Source organism: Maniola hyperantus, chromosome 4 (assembly GCF_902806685.2).
Source record: "Maniola hyperantus chromosome 4, iAphHyp1.2, whole genome shotgun sequence".
NCBI lineage: Eukaryota > Metazoa > Arthropoda > Insecta > Lepidoptera > Nymphalidae > Maniola > Maniola hyperantus.
Window position 1 is genome coordinate 4956510 of NC_048539.1, and position 16528 is coordinate 4973037.

Here is a 16528-nt window from a genome sequence, read left to right on the forward strand (position 1 = left end):
TTGTGTAAAACGTAGTGATTATATACTCTTTGGTGTTGTGCAGGCACCGGTGCTCCTAGTGGGAGTAAATGTATTCTGTGCACCGGTGACAGCACCGACAAATAAAAGGTGACAGGCACCAACAGGCACAGTTGTGTTGTTTTTATTTACGCAAATATAATTGTTCACATTCAATCTATATAAAATCCAGATTTTATAGAATGGCAGCTGTCCTAAAAAAACGAGCTTTGGCTGAATACAACAAATCATTCCAGGTAACATTTTGATAAACGATGTTCTTGTGATTAACACTTAGCTTTAAAACTTCAACTCAGTTCTAATACTTATAGGTAATTACCGGTTGCTTGATGACTATTTACCCTACAATGCCCCATACCGCATACGTGAATTTGCCAAACGAAACTTGAACTATTAGTGAATCCTAGGCAACCTTTTCATTTACTTTATAAAGGGACAGAGAGTAGTGCTCTAATAGAAGTCTCCTACCGTCGCTAGGCGGGTAGGACGTTCCACCCCTTTCTCTGTGTTTGGATACAGGACTGGTGCCCCGGCAGCCTACCACCTCAAACCTACCTAAACCTAACAATGCCTTGTATAGAGAAGTTTGTTAGGTCTTCACTGATTCTGCTCAGCTTACCAATCAATACATAGAGCACTAGAATATGAAGCAAAAGCTGATCGCTGCACTACTAGCAACTATCTTTATACTTAAATAATTATGCATTGTTAGAAATTATTTCCAACTAGTGTCCATCTGCAGCTTCACTCGGCGAAAATATAAATCCTCTTTATTCCCTACCCTTTGGAGATTTCGGAAAAAACTGTCTCTATTTCTTGTCTACATTATAAAGGGAACCTCTGCAAAATTTCACTTTTCTAGTGTGTAGTGTAGTTTCACTTTTTTAGTTTTGGCTGGGCATTGAGGAGTCAGTGAGTCAAAACTTTTGAAAAAATATACAATGTCAACTCTTTATAGTGAAACTGAAGGGACCGAGTATTTTATTGCATTATAAAGAGTTTTCATTAAATGGAGAGCAAAAGAGTAACAATGTAAACCAAACAAATCTTAGCGATTTCTACGTTTTAAGGAGTTTTTCATTAAATAGATGTTCACAATATATAGTTTACTGTATTTAGTTGAGTTTTAAAAATGTAACACCTACATATTAATGTACCTAATGGAGTTAATTCTAAATGTAAATTTTTTTTATCAGGATGGTCCAGCATCAAAAAAGTTGCACTTAGCTAAAAAGCCACTAATAGGAAGCTCGGCAGCCGCCTTCGTTGGATTACTTGAGAAATGCAAATCAAGTGATGAAGCCCTGCAGTTGCTGCTCCGTATCTCAGACTGCCTTCAATTCCAAGAGTCTGATGTTGAAGAAGCAATCAAAAAGCTTTCAGAACATTTTCAGTCAGAGGAAGAGTCTGTAGTAAGGGTGAAAATACTGTGGTTGTTTTGTGACATTGGGCTAGAGTGCCCAGGGGCGAATCTTAACAACTTGATTGACGAAACTATACATCTAATTAAGAATGAAACTTCACATAAGGTATATACACGTATGTTAAATTAATTTCTCAATATTAAATTATTAGATCAACTCATCAGTAGCATGAAAAATGAATATCTATCTGTGAGACAACTTGTTTTTTAATCCAGCGGGAACTCTTTCATTTTCAGAATAATAAATCTAAATATATGAAATGAAATGGTGACTGACTGATTGACTGGTCTATCAACGCACAGCTCAAACTACTGGACGGATCGGGCTGAAAATTGCCATACAGATAGCTATTATAGTCGACATCTGCTAAGAAAAGATTTTTGAAAATTCAACCCCTAAGGGGGTAAAACAGGGGTTTGAAATTTGTGTAGTTGCAGACGAAGTCGCGGGCATAAGCTAGTAACTTGTATGATGAGTTGTGGTATAAGCTATCTCCATTCTAAATTTAAGTAAAATTCGTCATGTAGTTTTTGCGTGAAAGAGTAACAAACATAGACACATACATACTTTCGTTTTTATAATATTATAGTCGACGCATTTTAAACTGAGTTGTCAAGATATCTGTCTGTTTCGCTCGCACTTACCTATGACCTGTAAGTGCGCGCGAAACAGACAGATAACTCGACTCGACTAAAATGCGTCAACTATAGTGTGCTAAATAATAATTTGTAGGTAATAGCACAAGGAATAGCAACATTGTTGAAGCTAGGCAATAAACTAAGTGAAGACAAAATCCTCATGACACGGCTAGTCAATGTTGCTAAAGACAATTTGAAGGACACCAGCCATCAAGTGAAATGCAGGTGTTTGCAGCTCATGAGTGAACTATACCCTATATGTCCTGAGCCGGACAGGACTACAGAAATGATTGCTGAGTCTGATGCTATCGTTAAATTGCTGGGAGACTATAGTAATGCTGAGGTATTTATGTTATCTTCAATATTCTCCTTATAGTAATTATTGATGACTTATATTATAAATCTAAATATATAAAAGGAAAAGGTGACTGACTGACTGACTGATTGATCTATCAACGCACAGTCCAAACTACTGGACGGATCTGGCTGAAATTCAGCATGCTGATAGCTGTTATGACGTACACATCCGCTAAGGATTTTTGAAAATTCAACCCCTAAGGGGGTAAAACAGGGGATTGAAACTTATGTAGTCCACATGGGCGAAGTCGCGAGCATAAGCTAGTAATAACTAAAAATTGAAATCTCATTCTCTTATTCAAGTTGTATGCGAAAGCATTATTATCCCAAGAAAACTCCTACCTAAGACCCTCAGCAAAGAAGAATATGACGTAAGTAAGGGTAAATACATGCTGAATTTGTAATATTTATGTTTTATAGGATGCAAGGGTTCGCTGTGAGGCATTTCAATCTCTGCTCACATTACATGAGCGCGGGCTGACGATCAGTTTCGACTTGTATGATCCAGTGTGTGCTGCTCTATCAGATGACTATGAGATAGTGAGAGAGGTCGCGCTCAAACTTGTGTGGCTGTTGGGCAGTAAATATCCAGAAAAGTAAGTTGATTTAGTGTGCATTGTATTGGTGCTAATTAAGTTATTAACATAACTTAAATATCATTGACAGCATTAAAAGTATTTTCATAATAAGGGTTCCACATCTCATAATGGAAAACAGAATTCTTATGGCTATATGTGGCTCGAAGGACCAAAAAGACATTTATGGTCCTTCGAGTTTGATATTTACAAATATTTTTCTCCACAGTTCGGTGACGTTACAAGATGGCGAAACAACAATGAGACTAGTGGACGACGCGTTTATTCGCATCTGCTCCGCTGTTAACGACCTCTCCATGCAAGTGCGTGCGCTGTCGTGTTCCTTGCTCGGAACTACGCGCGCCGTGTCCGATAGATTCCTGCTGCAGACGTTGGATAAACAACTCATGAGCAACATGAAGGTAAGTTGGTTAACTGCCATGCCCCTTCCAGGTTAGCCCGCTTCCATCTTAGACTGCATCGTCACTTACCATCAGGTGAGATTGCAGTCAAGGACTAACCTGCCCGCCCCGACTTCGCACGGGAGTTTAGAACAAATTAACACAAAAAAATATTAAAAAACATCTATAAACCTTTCTCTTGTACCACTTTTGTCTATTGGTGAATACCGCATTAAAATCCATTGCGTAGTTTAAAAGGTCTAAGCGTACTTACAGACAGAGAGAAGAGACAATTTTATACTAATATTTAGGTTTTTTACGTGAGCTTGAGAATGAAATAGTCTACTTATATCCCGGAATATCATAGAGTTCCCACGGGATTTTTAAAACCTAAATCCACGCGTACGAAGTCGCGGGCATCAGCCAGTCAGTGATAAACAAAATTGATGTACAGAAAAAGCGCACGGCTCACGAGCGAGGCGCAGAGCTGGTTCGTTCGGGCGCCTGGGCTAGCGGGCGGCGCTGGGCGGACGACGCGCCCGGCCAGCTCATCGAGCAGGCCGCCGTGCAGTTGTTGCCGGGCGGCGCCGCTGGCGCCTTCGTGCATGGCCTTGAGGATGAGTTCATGGGTAAGAGTTGGTTCGTTCGGGCTCCTGGGCCGTTTTTGAAAATATTTAGATTATACGTGGCAGGAAACACGGACTCCGAAAGAGCACTCCAAACCTGAGCGCTTCATCTCTAACGAAACGTTTCTGATAAACGTTTCGTAAGAGACGTTGCGTCGGTGCTGTAAACTGAGCAATTTCGAATGAAGTGATGGATCGTAAATAATTCTTCGGGCGCGGCGATCTATCGAGTTGGTACTCGGCAGAGCCATCCCCAAGTTAGAAGCAGTACTCCATGCCAGACCAAACCTAAGGCTGGTAACGAGTAAGGCGTTATTTTGGCGTGAAGAAGCGCTTCACCTTGTTCCTTACTAAATTGTTAAAGCTCGACTTGCACCAACCTTTGAAAATTGTTAAATGTAAATTTTCTATTCCTGACCTTTTCTAGTCAACCTTGGAATACACTAAACAAAAAGTGACAGCATCACAAAACTAAACCAGATCAAGCAGTTTGGTGCAAGTGGGCCTAAAACCCCAAAACATTTCTTTACTAGCGACCGCCCGCGGTTTCACTCGGCGAAAATACAAATACTTTTTATTCCCTATCCCGTGGGTATTCCGTAAAATGCGGCCTTGCTCGTCTATATTATAAAGGGATGAACAAACATGTATTAATTTAAACTTTTTTTTGTAGAGGTCCGCACGGCCGCGGTGGAAGCAGTATGTCAGCTTTCAATGGAAAACACGGTGTTCGCGACTACGTCCTTGGACTTCCTGGTGGACATGTTCAATGACGAGATAGAGGACGTGCGTCTCAGAGCCATCGACAGTCTCACGAGGATATCACACCACATCATACTCAGGGAGGATCAGTTGGAGATCATTTTGGGGGCTTTAGAGGTAAGATTAAATAGTTTGAGCTTTTAGGTCTAGTGTAATAGATTTTTTTGGTACATTTCTCATTCATCAGTACCCCTATTATAAATGCGAAAGTGTGTTTGTTTGTTGGTTTATTGGTTTGTCCTTCAATCACGTGGCAACGGATTGACGTGATTTTTTGCATGGGTATAGTTAAAGACCTGGAGAGTGACAAAGGTTACTTTTTATCCCGGAAAATCAAAGAGTTCCCACGGGATTATTTATTATTCTGAGCCTCTGGTATGTCTTCAACTTAATATTTTCTTACAGGATTATTCAATGGATGTGAGGGAAGGACTACACAGAATGCTTGGCTCTTGTACGGTGGCTTCAAAGACGTGCCTCGAAATGTGTATCGATAAAATACTCGAGAATCTCAAACGATATCCACAGGTAACTATTACGTAGGTAGTTGTAACTCATCAAAACTGTACCAACAACAGCTGAAACTCAACATAAATAGTGCATTACTGGCTAGGCCGGAAATAAGGCAATTGCTGGCACATTAAAACGGGAAGAACGAGGCGTAAAACGAGGTTGTTCATGCTCTTTCGGCGAGACTTGTATGCATTCATAACTTACATGAAAACGATAATAAGAATTATTTATAGGTACATCCATGTGAAAACGTCAATATATTAATGTTCAATTCCACGGCGCGCCAATTCAACCGCGCGTGCGAGCTGATTATTGTTTTTTTTTCATATCACATTAATTTTAGCTCAACGGTTTCGGATTTCAGTCCACTCGGACTGAAATCCGAAAGATATGGTACAATCCCTACCCGTTGCTCTATTGTCGTACCTACTCCCTAGCACAAGCTTGACGCTTAGTTGGAGAGGAAAGGGGAATATTAGTCATCATTGGCTTCTTTAAAAAAAAAGAAAAAATTTAAAATAATAAACTGTATACTTAAAAACAGCTAAATTATGTTAGTGTGCATCACTTGTCGTGGTAGAAATTGCTGACGTGCGTGCGTACAGAAAGAGCCGATTGAGGTTTTGTTTTTAAAAAATAATGATGCAATTTCCGAGCAAGTAGTAGAAATATATTTTATTTTGTACTAGAGATTGCCCGCGACTTCGTCCGCGTGGATTTAGGTTTTTTAAAATCCCTTGGGAATCCTTTGATTTTCCGAAATAAAAAGTAGCCTATGTCCTTCCCCAGTAAGTAAGCTATATCTGTACCAAATTTCATCAAAATCGGTTAAACGGTTGAGCCGTAAAAAGCTAGCAGACAGACAGACAGACACACTTTCGCATTTATAATATTATTAGTAAATTAGTAATATTAGTAATTAGTATGGATTTGAACAGGATAAGCGCTCAACATTCCGCTGCGTGCAGCAGATGGGCAGCAAGCACGCGACATTAGTACTGCCGCTCGCCACCCGCCTGCTCGCCGTACATCCGTTCTTTGACATGCCCGAACCGGACGTCGAAGACCCAGCTTGTATCCTTTAACCAAACATATTACACAAGGTGTAACCAGAACGCTAGCAAAAACTTAGCGTTATTGTGGCTAATTCCGTTGTACACAATCTCTAAACTAAACTAAAATGATACGTCTAAATCTATTGCTATCCCTTTCATAATGTTGCTTGCAGAAAAGGTTAGCACTAGATTTAAACCTGTTAATTTAGTTTAGGTTTAGAAATTGTGTACAAGAGAATTGGCCACAATGTCATACTACCTAAACACAATCCAATACCAATAACCATTTGCCTCATTTTGTAGTTTTAATGATTTAGTATTTTAAAAACATTTGTGCTAATTTGAATAAAAAATCTATTTCTATTTTTATTATTCCTTGTATATAATGAACTGATTCCTTGACTAACACCCTTAAGACATGTGCGTGTTGATTCTGGTGCTGAACGCGGCTCAGCACTGCACCACAATGCTGCCGCTGTTCGAGGAGCACACGGTCAAGCACTACACCTACCTGCGCGACACCATGCCGCACCTGGTACCGCACCTTCCGATAGGTAACTGATTTAGTAACTTACTGTCTAATTTTTTTCTATGCATTCTAGTCATATTCATAAGACTCCATTTTTGAAATAATAAATAAAGTACGCGACAGGTCGAGATGGCAATGGAGATGGTATGACGCGGGGGGGGGGGGACGTCACCCGCGCTATCCCGTAATGAAAAATTTCCGAAAGGATTAATTTATCATTTTAAAGTGTGCGTCATACAACGCGTTTATCGCGCATGGTGTCTGTAAACGTAGTTTTTCTAGTTTTAGTTGTATTCAACTATTGGAGATCCTTTTGACTATTGTCAAAAGGATCTCCAAACACACAAAACAATCCTGTGGGAACTCTTTGATTTTCCGGGATAAAAGTAGCCTATATTTCCATCTCCAGGATGCGAGCTATCTCTGTACTCGTCAAAATCGTTTGGACGGATGAACGGATTGGAAGACGTAACAGTCAGACACACTTTCGCATTTATAATAATACTAGCTTATGCTCGCAACTTCGTCCGCGTGGACTACACAAATTTAAAACTCTATTTCACCCCCTTAGGGGTTGAATTTTTCAAAATCCTTTCTTAGTGGATGCCTGCGTCATAATAGCTATCTGCATGCCAAATTTCAGCCTGATCCGTCCAGTAGTTTGAGCCGTGCGTTGATAGATCAGTCAGTCAGTCACCTTTTCCTTTTATATATTTAGATTAGTATGGATGATTCAGTATTTTCCTTTCAGTTTGGCACCGAATTCTGTAATGGAATACTTGTTCCAGGCGGAGCTCAACAATCTCGCAGCGAGAAAAGCGAGGCAACGATAGACGACAGCGCAGTGAGGCGGTTCTTTGACACCGTGCTGCAACATATCGACAATGTCACCCTGTCCACTACCGTGAGGCTCAAGATGTTGCAGTCGGCGGAGGAACAGCTCAACAAGTAAGCGGTTAAGGCTATATTCAACAGTCTCGTGGCTAGAAAAGTGAGGCAATGATGGACGACAGCTAGATAGTAGATAGTCGATGGCGCAACATAACATTGGTACTGATTCTGACCACAACCAAATTTTAGAGTATTCCCATACTCTTCTTACTAATGTAATATGAAAAGGACAGACACAGTTTGACAGTTTTAAATTTTATTTTTAGATGGTAAAACCCGTGATTTTAGCGCACAGTCGCGAGCCTACTGTTTAAATTTGTAGCGTGCACTAACATTTAGAGTCTTTAAATGTAAAGTTCATGTTCTGTCCCATTTTAGCATTGTTAAAAAGAAAAAGATGCAGATACTCTAAATTTAGTTTAGAGAAAGACGAACAGAATCGGTGCCATTGAGGCTGATTCCGTTGTACACAATCTCTAAACTAAACTAAAATGGCACGTCTAAAATCTATTGCTATCCCTTTCATAATGTTGCTTGCGGAAAAGGATAGCACTAAATTTAGACCTGTTAATTTAGTTTAGTTTAGAGATTGTGAACAAGAGAATCGGCCCCAATATTACACTATCTTCAGAATACTACTATTTGTATTCTCCGTACAGGGACAGAAAGCTCATTCCGCAAAGACACCGTTTACCGACTGTTTTACTATGCAAAAAAATGCAATTTCAAAAACAGCATTAAAAATAAGCTTTTATGTTTCTTCCAATATGGTATTTTACACCAAGCGAGAAAAAATCTAACAAGGTATAAACCAGGTAATTTTAGCAATAAACAATCGAAAAAGGTTAATTTCAGTTTATAAAATTATATAATGAATTTTATAATTCATTTTTAAGATTTCACTTTTTTATCTGTTCTACAATTAACCAAAATGCACGATATCATAGCCGCCATGTTAATTCCGACTGTGACGGCACATGGATTGAAATTGTAATGTATTTCACTGAAAACATCGTTGCTTACCAATCCGTGTGACGTCATGACAGCTTATGAACCTAAAAAGAGGGCGGGTAGCGTTTTCGTGGCAAAAGACATGCAAAATTTAAATGCAGTTTTATTGCACTTATCGATCGAATAAAATTTTTGTAAATTTTTTGGTAGTTTACTATCACTTTAGGAGCAAATTAAGATACTTTTCAAAAAAGGGTAAAATACCCTATTCAGCTAACAGCACTGCGGTAAAATTTAACAAAGTCTCTCTCTCTCTCTCTCTTCTTTTATTTCAACACCTATTAATTATTTCAGGTTATCAGAAATGGAGCCTATGGTGTCTGGTGCAGCGAACTTCACCGCTCTGTTCGCGCGCTGCGTGCTCTCACTGCACACGGCGCTCAACGCGACCAGCGGCCCGCCCGCGCACGCCCTACAACAACTGACTACTGACTGTCTCAGGTAAGCGTAACATTAAAAGAGTACTACCGGATTTCTTGCCGGCCCTTCTCAGTAGAACTTGCTTTCCAAATCGGTGGTAATCTTCTATATATAAAAGGAAAAGCTGACTGACTTATGTCACTGATCTATCAATGCACATCTCAAAACTACTGGAGGGATCAGGCTAAAATTACGCATGCAGATAGATAGCTATTATAACATAGGCAATAGACATCCGCTAAAAAAGGATTTTCAAAAATTCAACCCCTAAGGGGGTAAAGTAGGAGTTTGAAATTTGTGTAGTCCACACGGACGAAGTCGCGGGAATAAGCTAGTCTTATCATAAGAGGCTTAAGTGGACCTATGTTAATTTTTTTTTTTACATCAAATTAAAATTTTCCCAGATTTTGCGCTTCTTGCTATTTTCACCAAAACATTCCTAAAAAAAGGGTTGTGCAATATTTTTTTGTACCAATATAATGGTTCAAGCATTAAGTAGAATCGATGTAGTAAAAACTATAGTTTTCTTATTTTAAAACTTACATACTAGTTGTAAGATTTACCCATATTGTCCTAGATAAAATAGTATAAGTAACACATCTTTTTTAATTTTCTTACCCATACAGGCTACAATACCAATTCAGCGCTGTAACGGAACAAGAGAACGCTTGCGTATGGCAACTCGCTCTACGAGTGTGTGCGGCGAGGCTCATCGCTGCGGTAGAGAGCGCTACAGTGGCCAACACGGGCACCGGCAACACTGGCAACTCCGCCAGTGCGGCCGCGGCCTTATCCGCCGCCACCACCTTGACGCACCACGCCGAACTGCTGGACAGGATATTGGCCTCTGCAGGTACGTACAACACGGGCACTGGTAACACTGCCAGTGGGGGCGCGATCTTATCCGCCGACCTTACATGTCATGTTATAATTGTCATGAGAACAAAATTGATGTGCGAAGTTCCTTATAAATCAGTTCAGTAGCACTAATTGAGACATCCATCCGTTCGTAAAATTAAGTCAAATCTATGAGAAGACACAGTAAAGTTTGTTCAGGAAAGTATGTTTGTCCCCAGGCGTGGAGCCGGACCCGTTCACGATAGCGGTGTTCCAGCAGCTGTCGCAGAGCGGCGAGCACAAGCCGGCCGCGCTGGCGCGCGCCGTGCAGCCGCTGCTGCTGTCAGCGCCGCTGCCCGTCATACCCAAGCCCAACCTCAAGGTAACACACTCTAACCCACAGAAGCTATACCTTTCTTTCTTAATAATTGTAGGTATTCGTCATTGCTGAGGGTTGTGACTCTTTTCCATTAATCACATAATAACAGGAGTTCTCTTGGAATAATAATGTGGTGGGTTCCAGATCCTTACGCTACAACTCACTAAGAAACGAGATTTCGATTCTACAAAATCTATATACCTAAAATGAAGTCTTTGACTCACTTATTGACCGACTCATCAACAGTTTCCCTTTATCATGTAGACAAGAAAAAGGCCAGATTTTTCGAAACTCACACGGGTGGTCGCTAGTGCATTATAATATGGTTGTTTAGTTTAAAATTTATATATTTCAGATTCGAATGTGTTCAGCGAGCATAATAGAGCCTGCCACAGATAACGACACAGTGCTGCGCTTCTGTGCGGGCCTCATCACCGGCGTGGCTCTAGAGGCGGAAGTGGTCAGAGTGAAAGACCCGTCCGCTCTCAGAGTGCGAGTGGCGTACCCTGACACACGCGTGCACGCATTAGTGCCGCCGCGCGACCATCTGCGGCCACTCGACCATACTAACACAAGTGAGTAGGTATATTGTAGCCTGCCACAGACGACACAGTGCTGCGCTTCTGTGCGGGCCTCATCACCGGCGTGGCTCTAGAGCCGGAAGTGGTCCGAGTGAAAGACTAGTAGTTCAGATTGACTACTTATGTGCGCACTATACTATACCTGACGCCAGCTGTGTCGTGTTTAAACATCAGTACCAGGGCGCGATCCAGCTTTGCTCGTCGTAGTTTGATTGAATTGGTGTTATCCTTGAATTTCTGTGGAATTCTGTGAAAACACCTATCTAGAGAAACTTGAAAAATATAACAATATCTGAGGGATTTTAAGCTTTCATTTTTGTTTCAGATGACGATGGCACTGAAAACGTGCGTATCCTTACAAAAGTCCTAATATCGCATAGTGTATGGACGGAGCCCTGTGGAGTGGACATATCTGTGTGCCTCGCGGTGGAAGAAGGTAGCAGTCGAGACGCCGCGCCATTGATCGAGCTGTGTCGGCCTGTACGCGTAACCGTAGCTCCTAAACCCATCAAACGTGGCATATAGGACTTACTATTAAGTCATATGCAAAGAAAGTTGCAGAGATTTATTAAAGACGATTCGTAAATCGACAACAAAAATAATCAGTTTTTGAATATTTTTACGAAATCTGTAGTCAGTGTTGTGTAACAAAAACTATCAGACTACATAAAGTACAGACAGATATTGGACTATCTTTACTAGCTAATAGTGATCGAATTGAACTGAAATGGTTTCAGTTGAACTCAATGTATAAAGATGTAGTTTAAATAAAAGAATAAAGGTAAACTTAAAGTTAATGTATTTTATTTAGGTAGTGTTATTTTTACAAATAATAAAAATATAAGAACACTAATAGTACTTATTTATTATTTACACACACAACTTAAAGATAAATACATAAAATAAAACAAAAATAAATAAATCTATATTGGACAAAGTAACCATAAATTCTCCTACACTTGCATTTTTGTTTTTTTACACTTATGTCTTACCATTTTTAATAAAATCACTTTTGTGACTAGACCCGCTAAATCCAATAAATTATTTAACATAATTTCCCTATTTACATTATATGTAGTGCAGAGTACAACAGTACAGTAACAATAGAATAGTATGAACCAGCTGGTTTATGGAATTGGAATTCACAAGCATTAAAACAGAGTACAAGTCTCATTCTGAAGGGTTCACTGAAAATAGATAATGGTGCTAATTTGCTTGTATACAAAAGTTATTCATCTATTTAGCTTATGTTAACTGTAGCAATCCTACTGGTGAGACATGAACACATCTCACTCCTACACTCGCAAATTACTGATGGAGAGCCCTAGCTTTGTGTCTGACCAAAATGTTATTTCAATAATGTGACACAAACGGATTATGTTCATCAGACTACTACAAGTTTTGCAAGAAAATGCACCATGTTTGCAAACAAACTAATAGTGTCTTGCATATTAATAGTAAAAGCTATTCATAAATCTTGCTTAATGCGATATGGGATTGAAGTTGTACACGGGCACTCTATAAAACGCGTTGCGGGCGACTGACGGGCTACAGGATGGCCTTTTGCTGCACCCATTTTATAAATATTTATATTTAAAATTCTATGTGCTCTGTTATCATAAAATAATACCATAATCCCTTAGTGTATTAAATGTTCAACGTAAATACGAGATTTTATTGAAATTTGGTTTTATATCAATCTAATAAAACTGGTTATTATCCTAATGGTTTTGTAAATAAATGCGTATTTTTTATTTATAAGTTGAAATGGAAACTTCGCGATTATTTTGTATCAAGCTAAATTGTGCAAATCGTGTTTTGGCTCTCGTAATTGACTAAAGAATATCTTTAATTTTTATAATATTAAAAAATAAATAAACAAATTTGTAGTTTTTGAGGCCAAAACTTGATTCTTTGAACATCCAAAATGTGTCTCAACACCACTTTTGGGATGCACATCACCTTAAACTAATAATATTAGACTACTTATAGTTGAGGACCTGGTGAACAAAACTGGACCAGTTCTCTTTTATCTAAAACCCATTTTTCAAATTCATAGGGTTGTCTCTTGACATAGTCATGTTGATTGCTATTATTATTTTCTATGAAAATGGTTTTGAACTTTAAAGTGAAGTAAAAACAGCCTCAAAAAGTTTTTTTTTAAATAAAACTGGATGAGTCCAATACTTCTTTTGTTCTTTCCAATACAATCCAATCCAACCAGTCTGCTTGCACCCACTGCTGGACTGCCTGCCTTTTCTAGCACCACCAAACAGTCCTTCCCTTCCTCATTTTCCTGCCAACTTCTTGAGGTCATCAGTCCAGAATGCTCTGTGAGATCTTTATTCTTTATCAATAGCTAATAGTTCTGAACGAGCAATACAGTGGTAGATGAGTTGTTTTACTCCCGGCATCCAAGTTGATATGAAGCTTACATGATCAACCATTAGAGCTTTGTGGATATAATCTGCTTTAGTTGGGTTGTCATCTCTAAGAGCTGGAAAGATAAAACTCAAACTAAAAACTACTTCACATTAATTAAGTATACCAAACTTTTACTGCCATAAGAACTGGAGAAGGCAATATATTAGTTATTACTAGTTGATAAATCAAAATACTTTTAGTGAATAAAAGGCATACCTAGGTACATCAAATCTGGGAAAACTAAAAGTATGAAATAATTTACCACAGGCTAGGTCTTTCATCTGTATTTGAATTTGCTTATTCAGCTTTCCACTCAGCCACATTTCTTCCATTATTCCTATTTTCTTCTTGATGCTCTCTGCTTTTGAGCCCAATTCACTGCTCGACTCTAGGAACTCTAATAAAATATCTTTAACTTCTTTTAGCACATTTTCACTGTCTATTTGAATATCATCTTGAGAGTTGGGTTCTAATGGTGCGATTTGTACAGGAGGAAGTATTGTTGTCGGTAAAGGTGGTAAGTTAATCATCGGAGGTGGTATTGTAGTACTGTTACCAGATAAAGGAAATGCCACTCTTTTGTTTAGGAAATTCCGTGGCCGATTCGGCGTAGTTGTCTGGCTTGCGTTGTAGGCAAAACTAGGCGGGTCGTTCCAACCAGGGTCGAATGACACTAAAATAACAATATTGTTACATTTAAACTTCTGAGATTGCATGAAATATATTGGAAAAAATGTGTAAACTTTACCTTTATTGTTAGCGGTATTTTCACAATTTTCCATGATCACTATGTGTGCAACTGTCCAAGAAACGAACAAAGAAATGTGTACAATAAATCCTAGTCAAGGTGTTTATTGCTTAATTTCTAACTAGAATTTTTAAACAATGTCGATGTTTGGTCGAATTGGTGTAATCTACAAATTGTGCTACAAATCATCAATCATCATCATGTCAATGTGATGTCAATTCAATCGTCAATTTGACACATATATGTCATCACCATTGTAATTTTTTTAAAATTGGCGTTGGATGCAAGTCTGTTGAGACGTTGAGACTACAAACAAAAGTTTCTTAAAACTAAAAGTCAAAATCAAACGATACGATACGAACATTCATATGTTAAAAGTACTCTGTGGATACGAACCACACGGAACCACACGACCGAGACATGAACGAACACTCATCAAACGTCAGTTCGTATCAGTGTTTCCACTTTACAGGATTTCACCATAAAATAGAATAAAACCCTTTAAAGCGTCGAAATCCTTCAGTTGGTAGCCCACTTTTTTACCCACCCAATGTAAATTTTGTATTTTTAGGGTTCCGTACCTCAAAACGGAACCCTCTTCTTCTTATTTTGCTTTATGGCTTTCAACGGAACCTTTATAGGATCACTTTGCTGTCTGTCTGTCTGTCAAGAAACCTATAGGGTGCCTCCCGTTGACCTAGAATCATGAAAGGCAAGAAGGTAGTTAGATCTTATAGCAGACATGAAGGGAAAAATCTAAAAACCGAGAATTTGTGGTTACATCACAAGAAAAAATTAAAATGTGTTCATGAGCCAATATTGCTATTTTCAACTTTCAAAGTAAGATTACTATACCAATGGGCTATCATATAAAAGGACTTTACTTGTACATTCTAAAACAGATTTTTATTTATTTTTAGGCATAATAATTTTTGATTTACCGTGCAAAATGTCAATAAAATACGATTGTAGTACAGAACCCTCAGTGCGCGAGTCTGACCTGTGCCCTGTTTATCAAACGTTACAAGTCTTGTATTACAAGCGTTTCTCTTGTAAATTTGTGCATTTTTACAAGAATGCGTTTATCAAAACTACACTTGTAAACTACAAGCTACAAGTAATATCACTTGTAATACAAGTGTTTTTCACACTCCACATATTTGTGGTTTTGTTCATCAAAAATGCCTTTGTAGCTTGTAGCTTGTAACTTGTAACGAAAAAGTTGGAGAGCCTCCGTTGACTCTTAATTTATTTTACAAGTTATATGCAAGTATGATATTGTATAAAAGAATAATTAAATTATCTAGTACGTAGTAGTAAATCGGTAAAATAACTACAAAATAATTCAAAGGTGTAATTTTATTAAACTTATCAATGCTGCTCTTTTTAAATTTGACCAAAACGTGTCTCATATACATACGAGTATGCTGGCATAATCTTTTTCGGTAGATACAAGTCCAAGCGACTGACATAGCAATAGTATCTCTTTCCACTCTGCTATTTTTTGGTCTTTAGATAATTTATCAGTAAATGCGCCAAATAAAATATCTTTTTTGTCACGAATTACTTAATTGAAAAATAATTGTAACTTTCGAATCAGATTTCGCCATTTTTTGCGGTGTAATTCGAATAGCGAATTTTTTTAAAGTCTATCTATTTTTCCAAATTTTAAGTCTAACCTTAATTCATGAAAAGAATGTACCCATTATTTTTAATTTAAACTTTTTGTGTAGGTACTTCCTGTTGGTGTACCGAAATAGAATAGATAAAAATAGGTAGGTAAATAAAATAAGAAGCAATAGGTTTTACAAATACATAGGTTATTTAACACAAAATTAAATTATTTGAAAACAAAATTTATTTCTAACAATAACTTGAGTAGTTATGGTACCGTAATTTCTATTTTATCGACATTTATTACGGTTGAAAAATTATATTGCAATTTAGCAAAAATAAAGTGTTATAAATTAAAAATACATGTTCTACAAGTCTTGTAAAATCCTACAAGTCTTGTGAAATTATTTGATAAACATAATTTACAAGAGTTTGTAAAAAGTTCTTGTAACTTGTAACTTGTGAGCTTGTAGACTTGTAATGTTTGATAAACAGGGCACAGGACTTAACTTGCACTTGATAAAATAAACCTAATATTGAAATAGTCTTTATTCACCTAAATCAGGGTATTTATAAAAAATTGAAGCCAGCTCCATTTTAAGGGGGAATTTCTACAGAAAATAGGGTAAAACTAAAAATCGTAAGTGAAAACACTGTTTTGATTCTAAATTCTAATCATTCGTCCAACCAAGTTGCCAAGTATTCACTGACATTATGTTGTCGAA

At 38.1% G+C, this 16528-nt stretch overlaps 2 protein-coding genes across 2 annotated transcripts; one reads left to right on the forward strand and one right to left on the reverse strand.

The window, feature by feature from the left end:
• IntS4 (integrator complex subunit 4) lies at positions 1-12459 on the forward strand. Its single transcript, XM_034985481.2, has 16 exons — positions 1-254; positions 1215-1547; positions 2175-2423; positions 2858-3033; positions 3242-3434; positions 3868-4042; positions 4713-4918; positions 5207-5329; positions 6253-6388; positions 6786-6923; positions 7687-7846; positions 9095-9241; positions 9847-10073; positions 10297-10439; positions 10792-11011; positions 11343-12459. Exons 1-16 carry the CDS (start codon positions 201-203, stop codon positions 11540-11542), a joined length of 2880 nt encoding a protein of 959 aa, XP_034841372.1. The 5' UTR covers positions 1-200; the 3' UTR covers positions 11543-12459.
• A 427-nt stretch (positions 12460-12886) lies between these two features.
• LOC117997266 (steroid receptor RNA activator 1) lies at positions 12887-14376 on the reverse strand. The gene is made up of 3 exons (XM_034985518.2): positions 14190-14376; positions 13704-14114; positions 12887-13514 (listed from the first exon to the last, which is right to left on the reverse strand). Exons 1-3 carry the CDS (start codon positions 14221-14223, stop codon positions 13360-13362), a joined length of 600 nt encoding a protein of 199 aa, XP_034841409.1. The 5' UTR covers positions 14224-14376; the 3' UTR covers positions 12887-13359.
• Positions 14377-16528: the final 2152 nt, after the last annotated feature.

Coding starts and splice junctions, on each gene's coding strand:
- IntS4 (XM_034985481.2), top strand. CDS start 201: ATGGCAGCTGTCCTAAAAAAACGAGCTTTGGCTGAATACAACAAATCA. Junction 3,034..3,241: donor GGCAGTAAATATCCAGAAAA/GTAAGTTGATTT, acceptor TTTTCTCCACAG/TTCGGTGACGTTACAAGATG. Junction 5,330..6,252: donor ATCTCAAACGATATCCACAG/GTAACTATTACG, acceptor GGATTTGAACAG/GATAAGCGCTCAACATTCCG.
- LOC117997266 (XM_034985518.2), bottom strand. CDS start 14,223: ATGGAAAATTGTGAAAATACCGCTAACAATAAAG. Junction 14,115..14,189: donor AAATACCGCTAACAATAAAG/GTAAAGTTTACA, acceptor TTGTTATTTTAG/TGTCATTCGACCCTGGTTGG. Junction 13,515..13,703: donor GATGAAAGACCTAGCCTGTG/GTAAATTATTTC, acceptor TTATCTTTCCAG/CTCTTAGAGATGACAACCCA.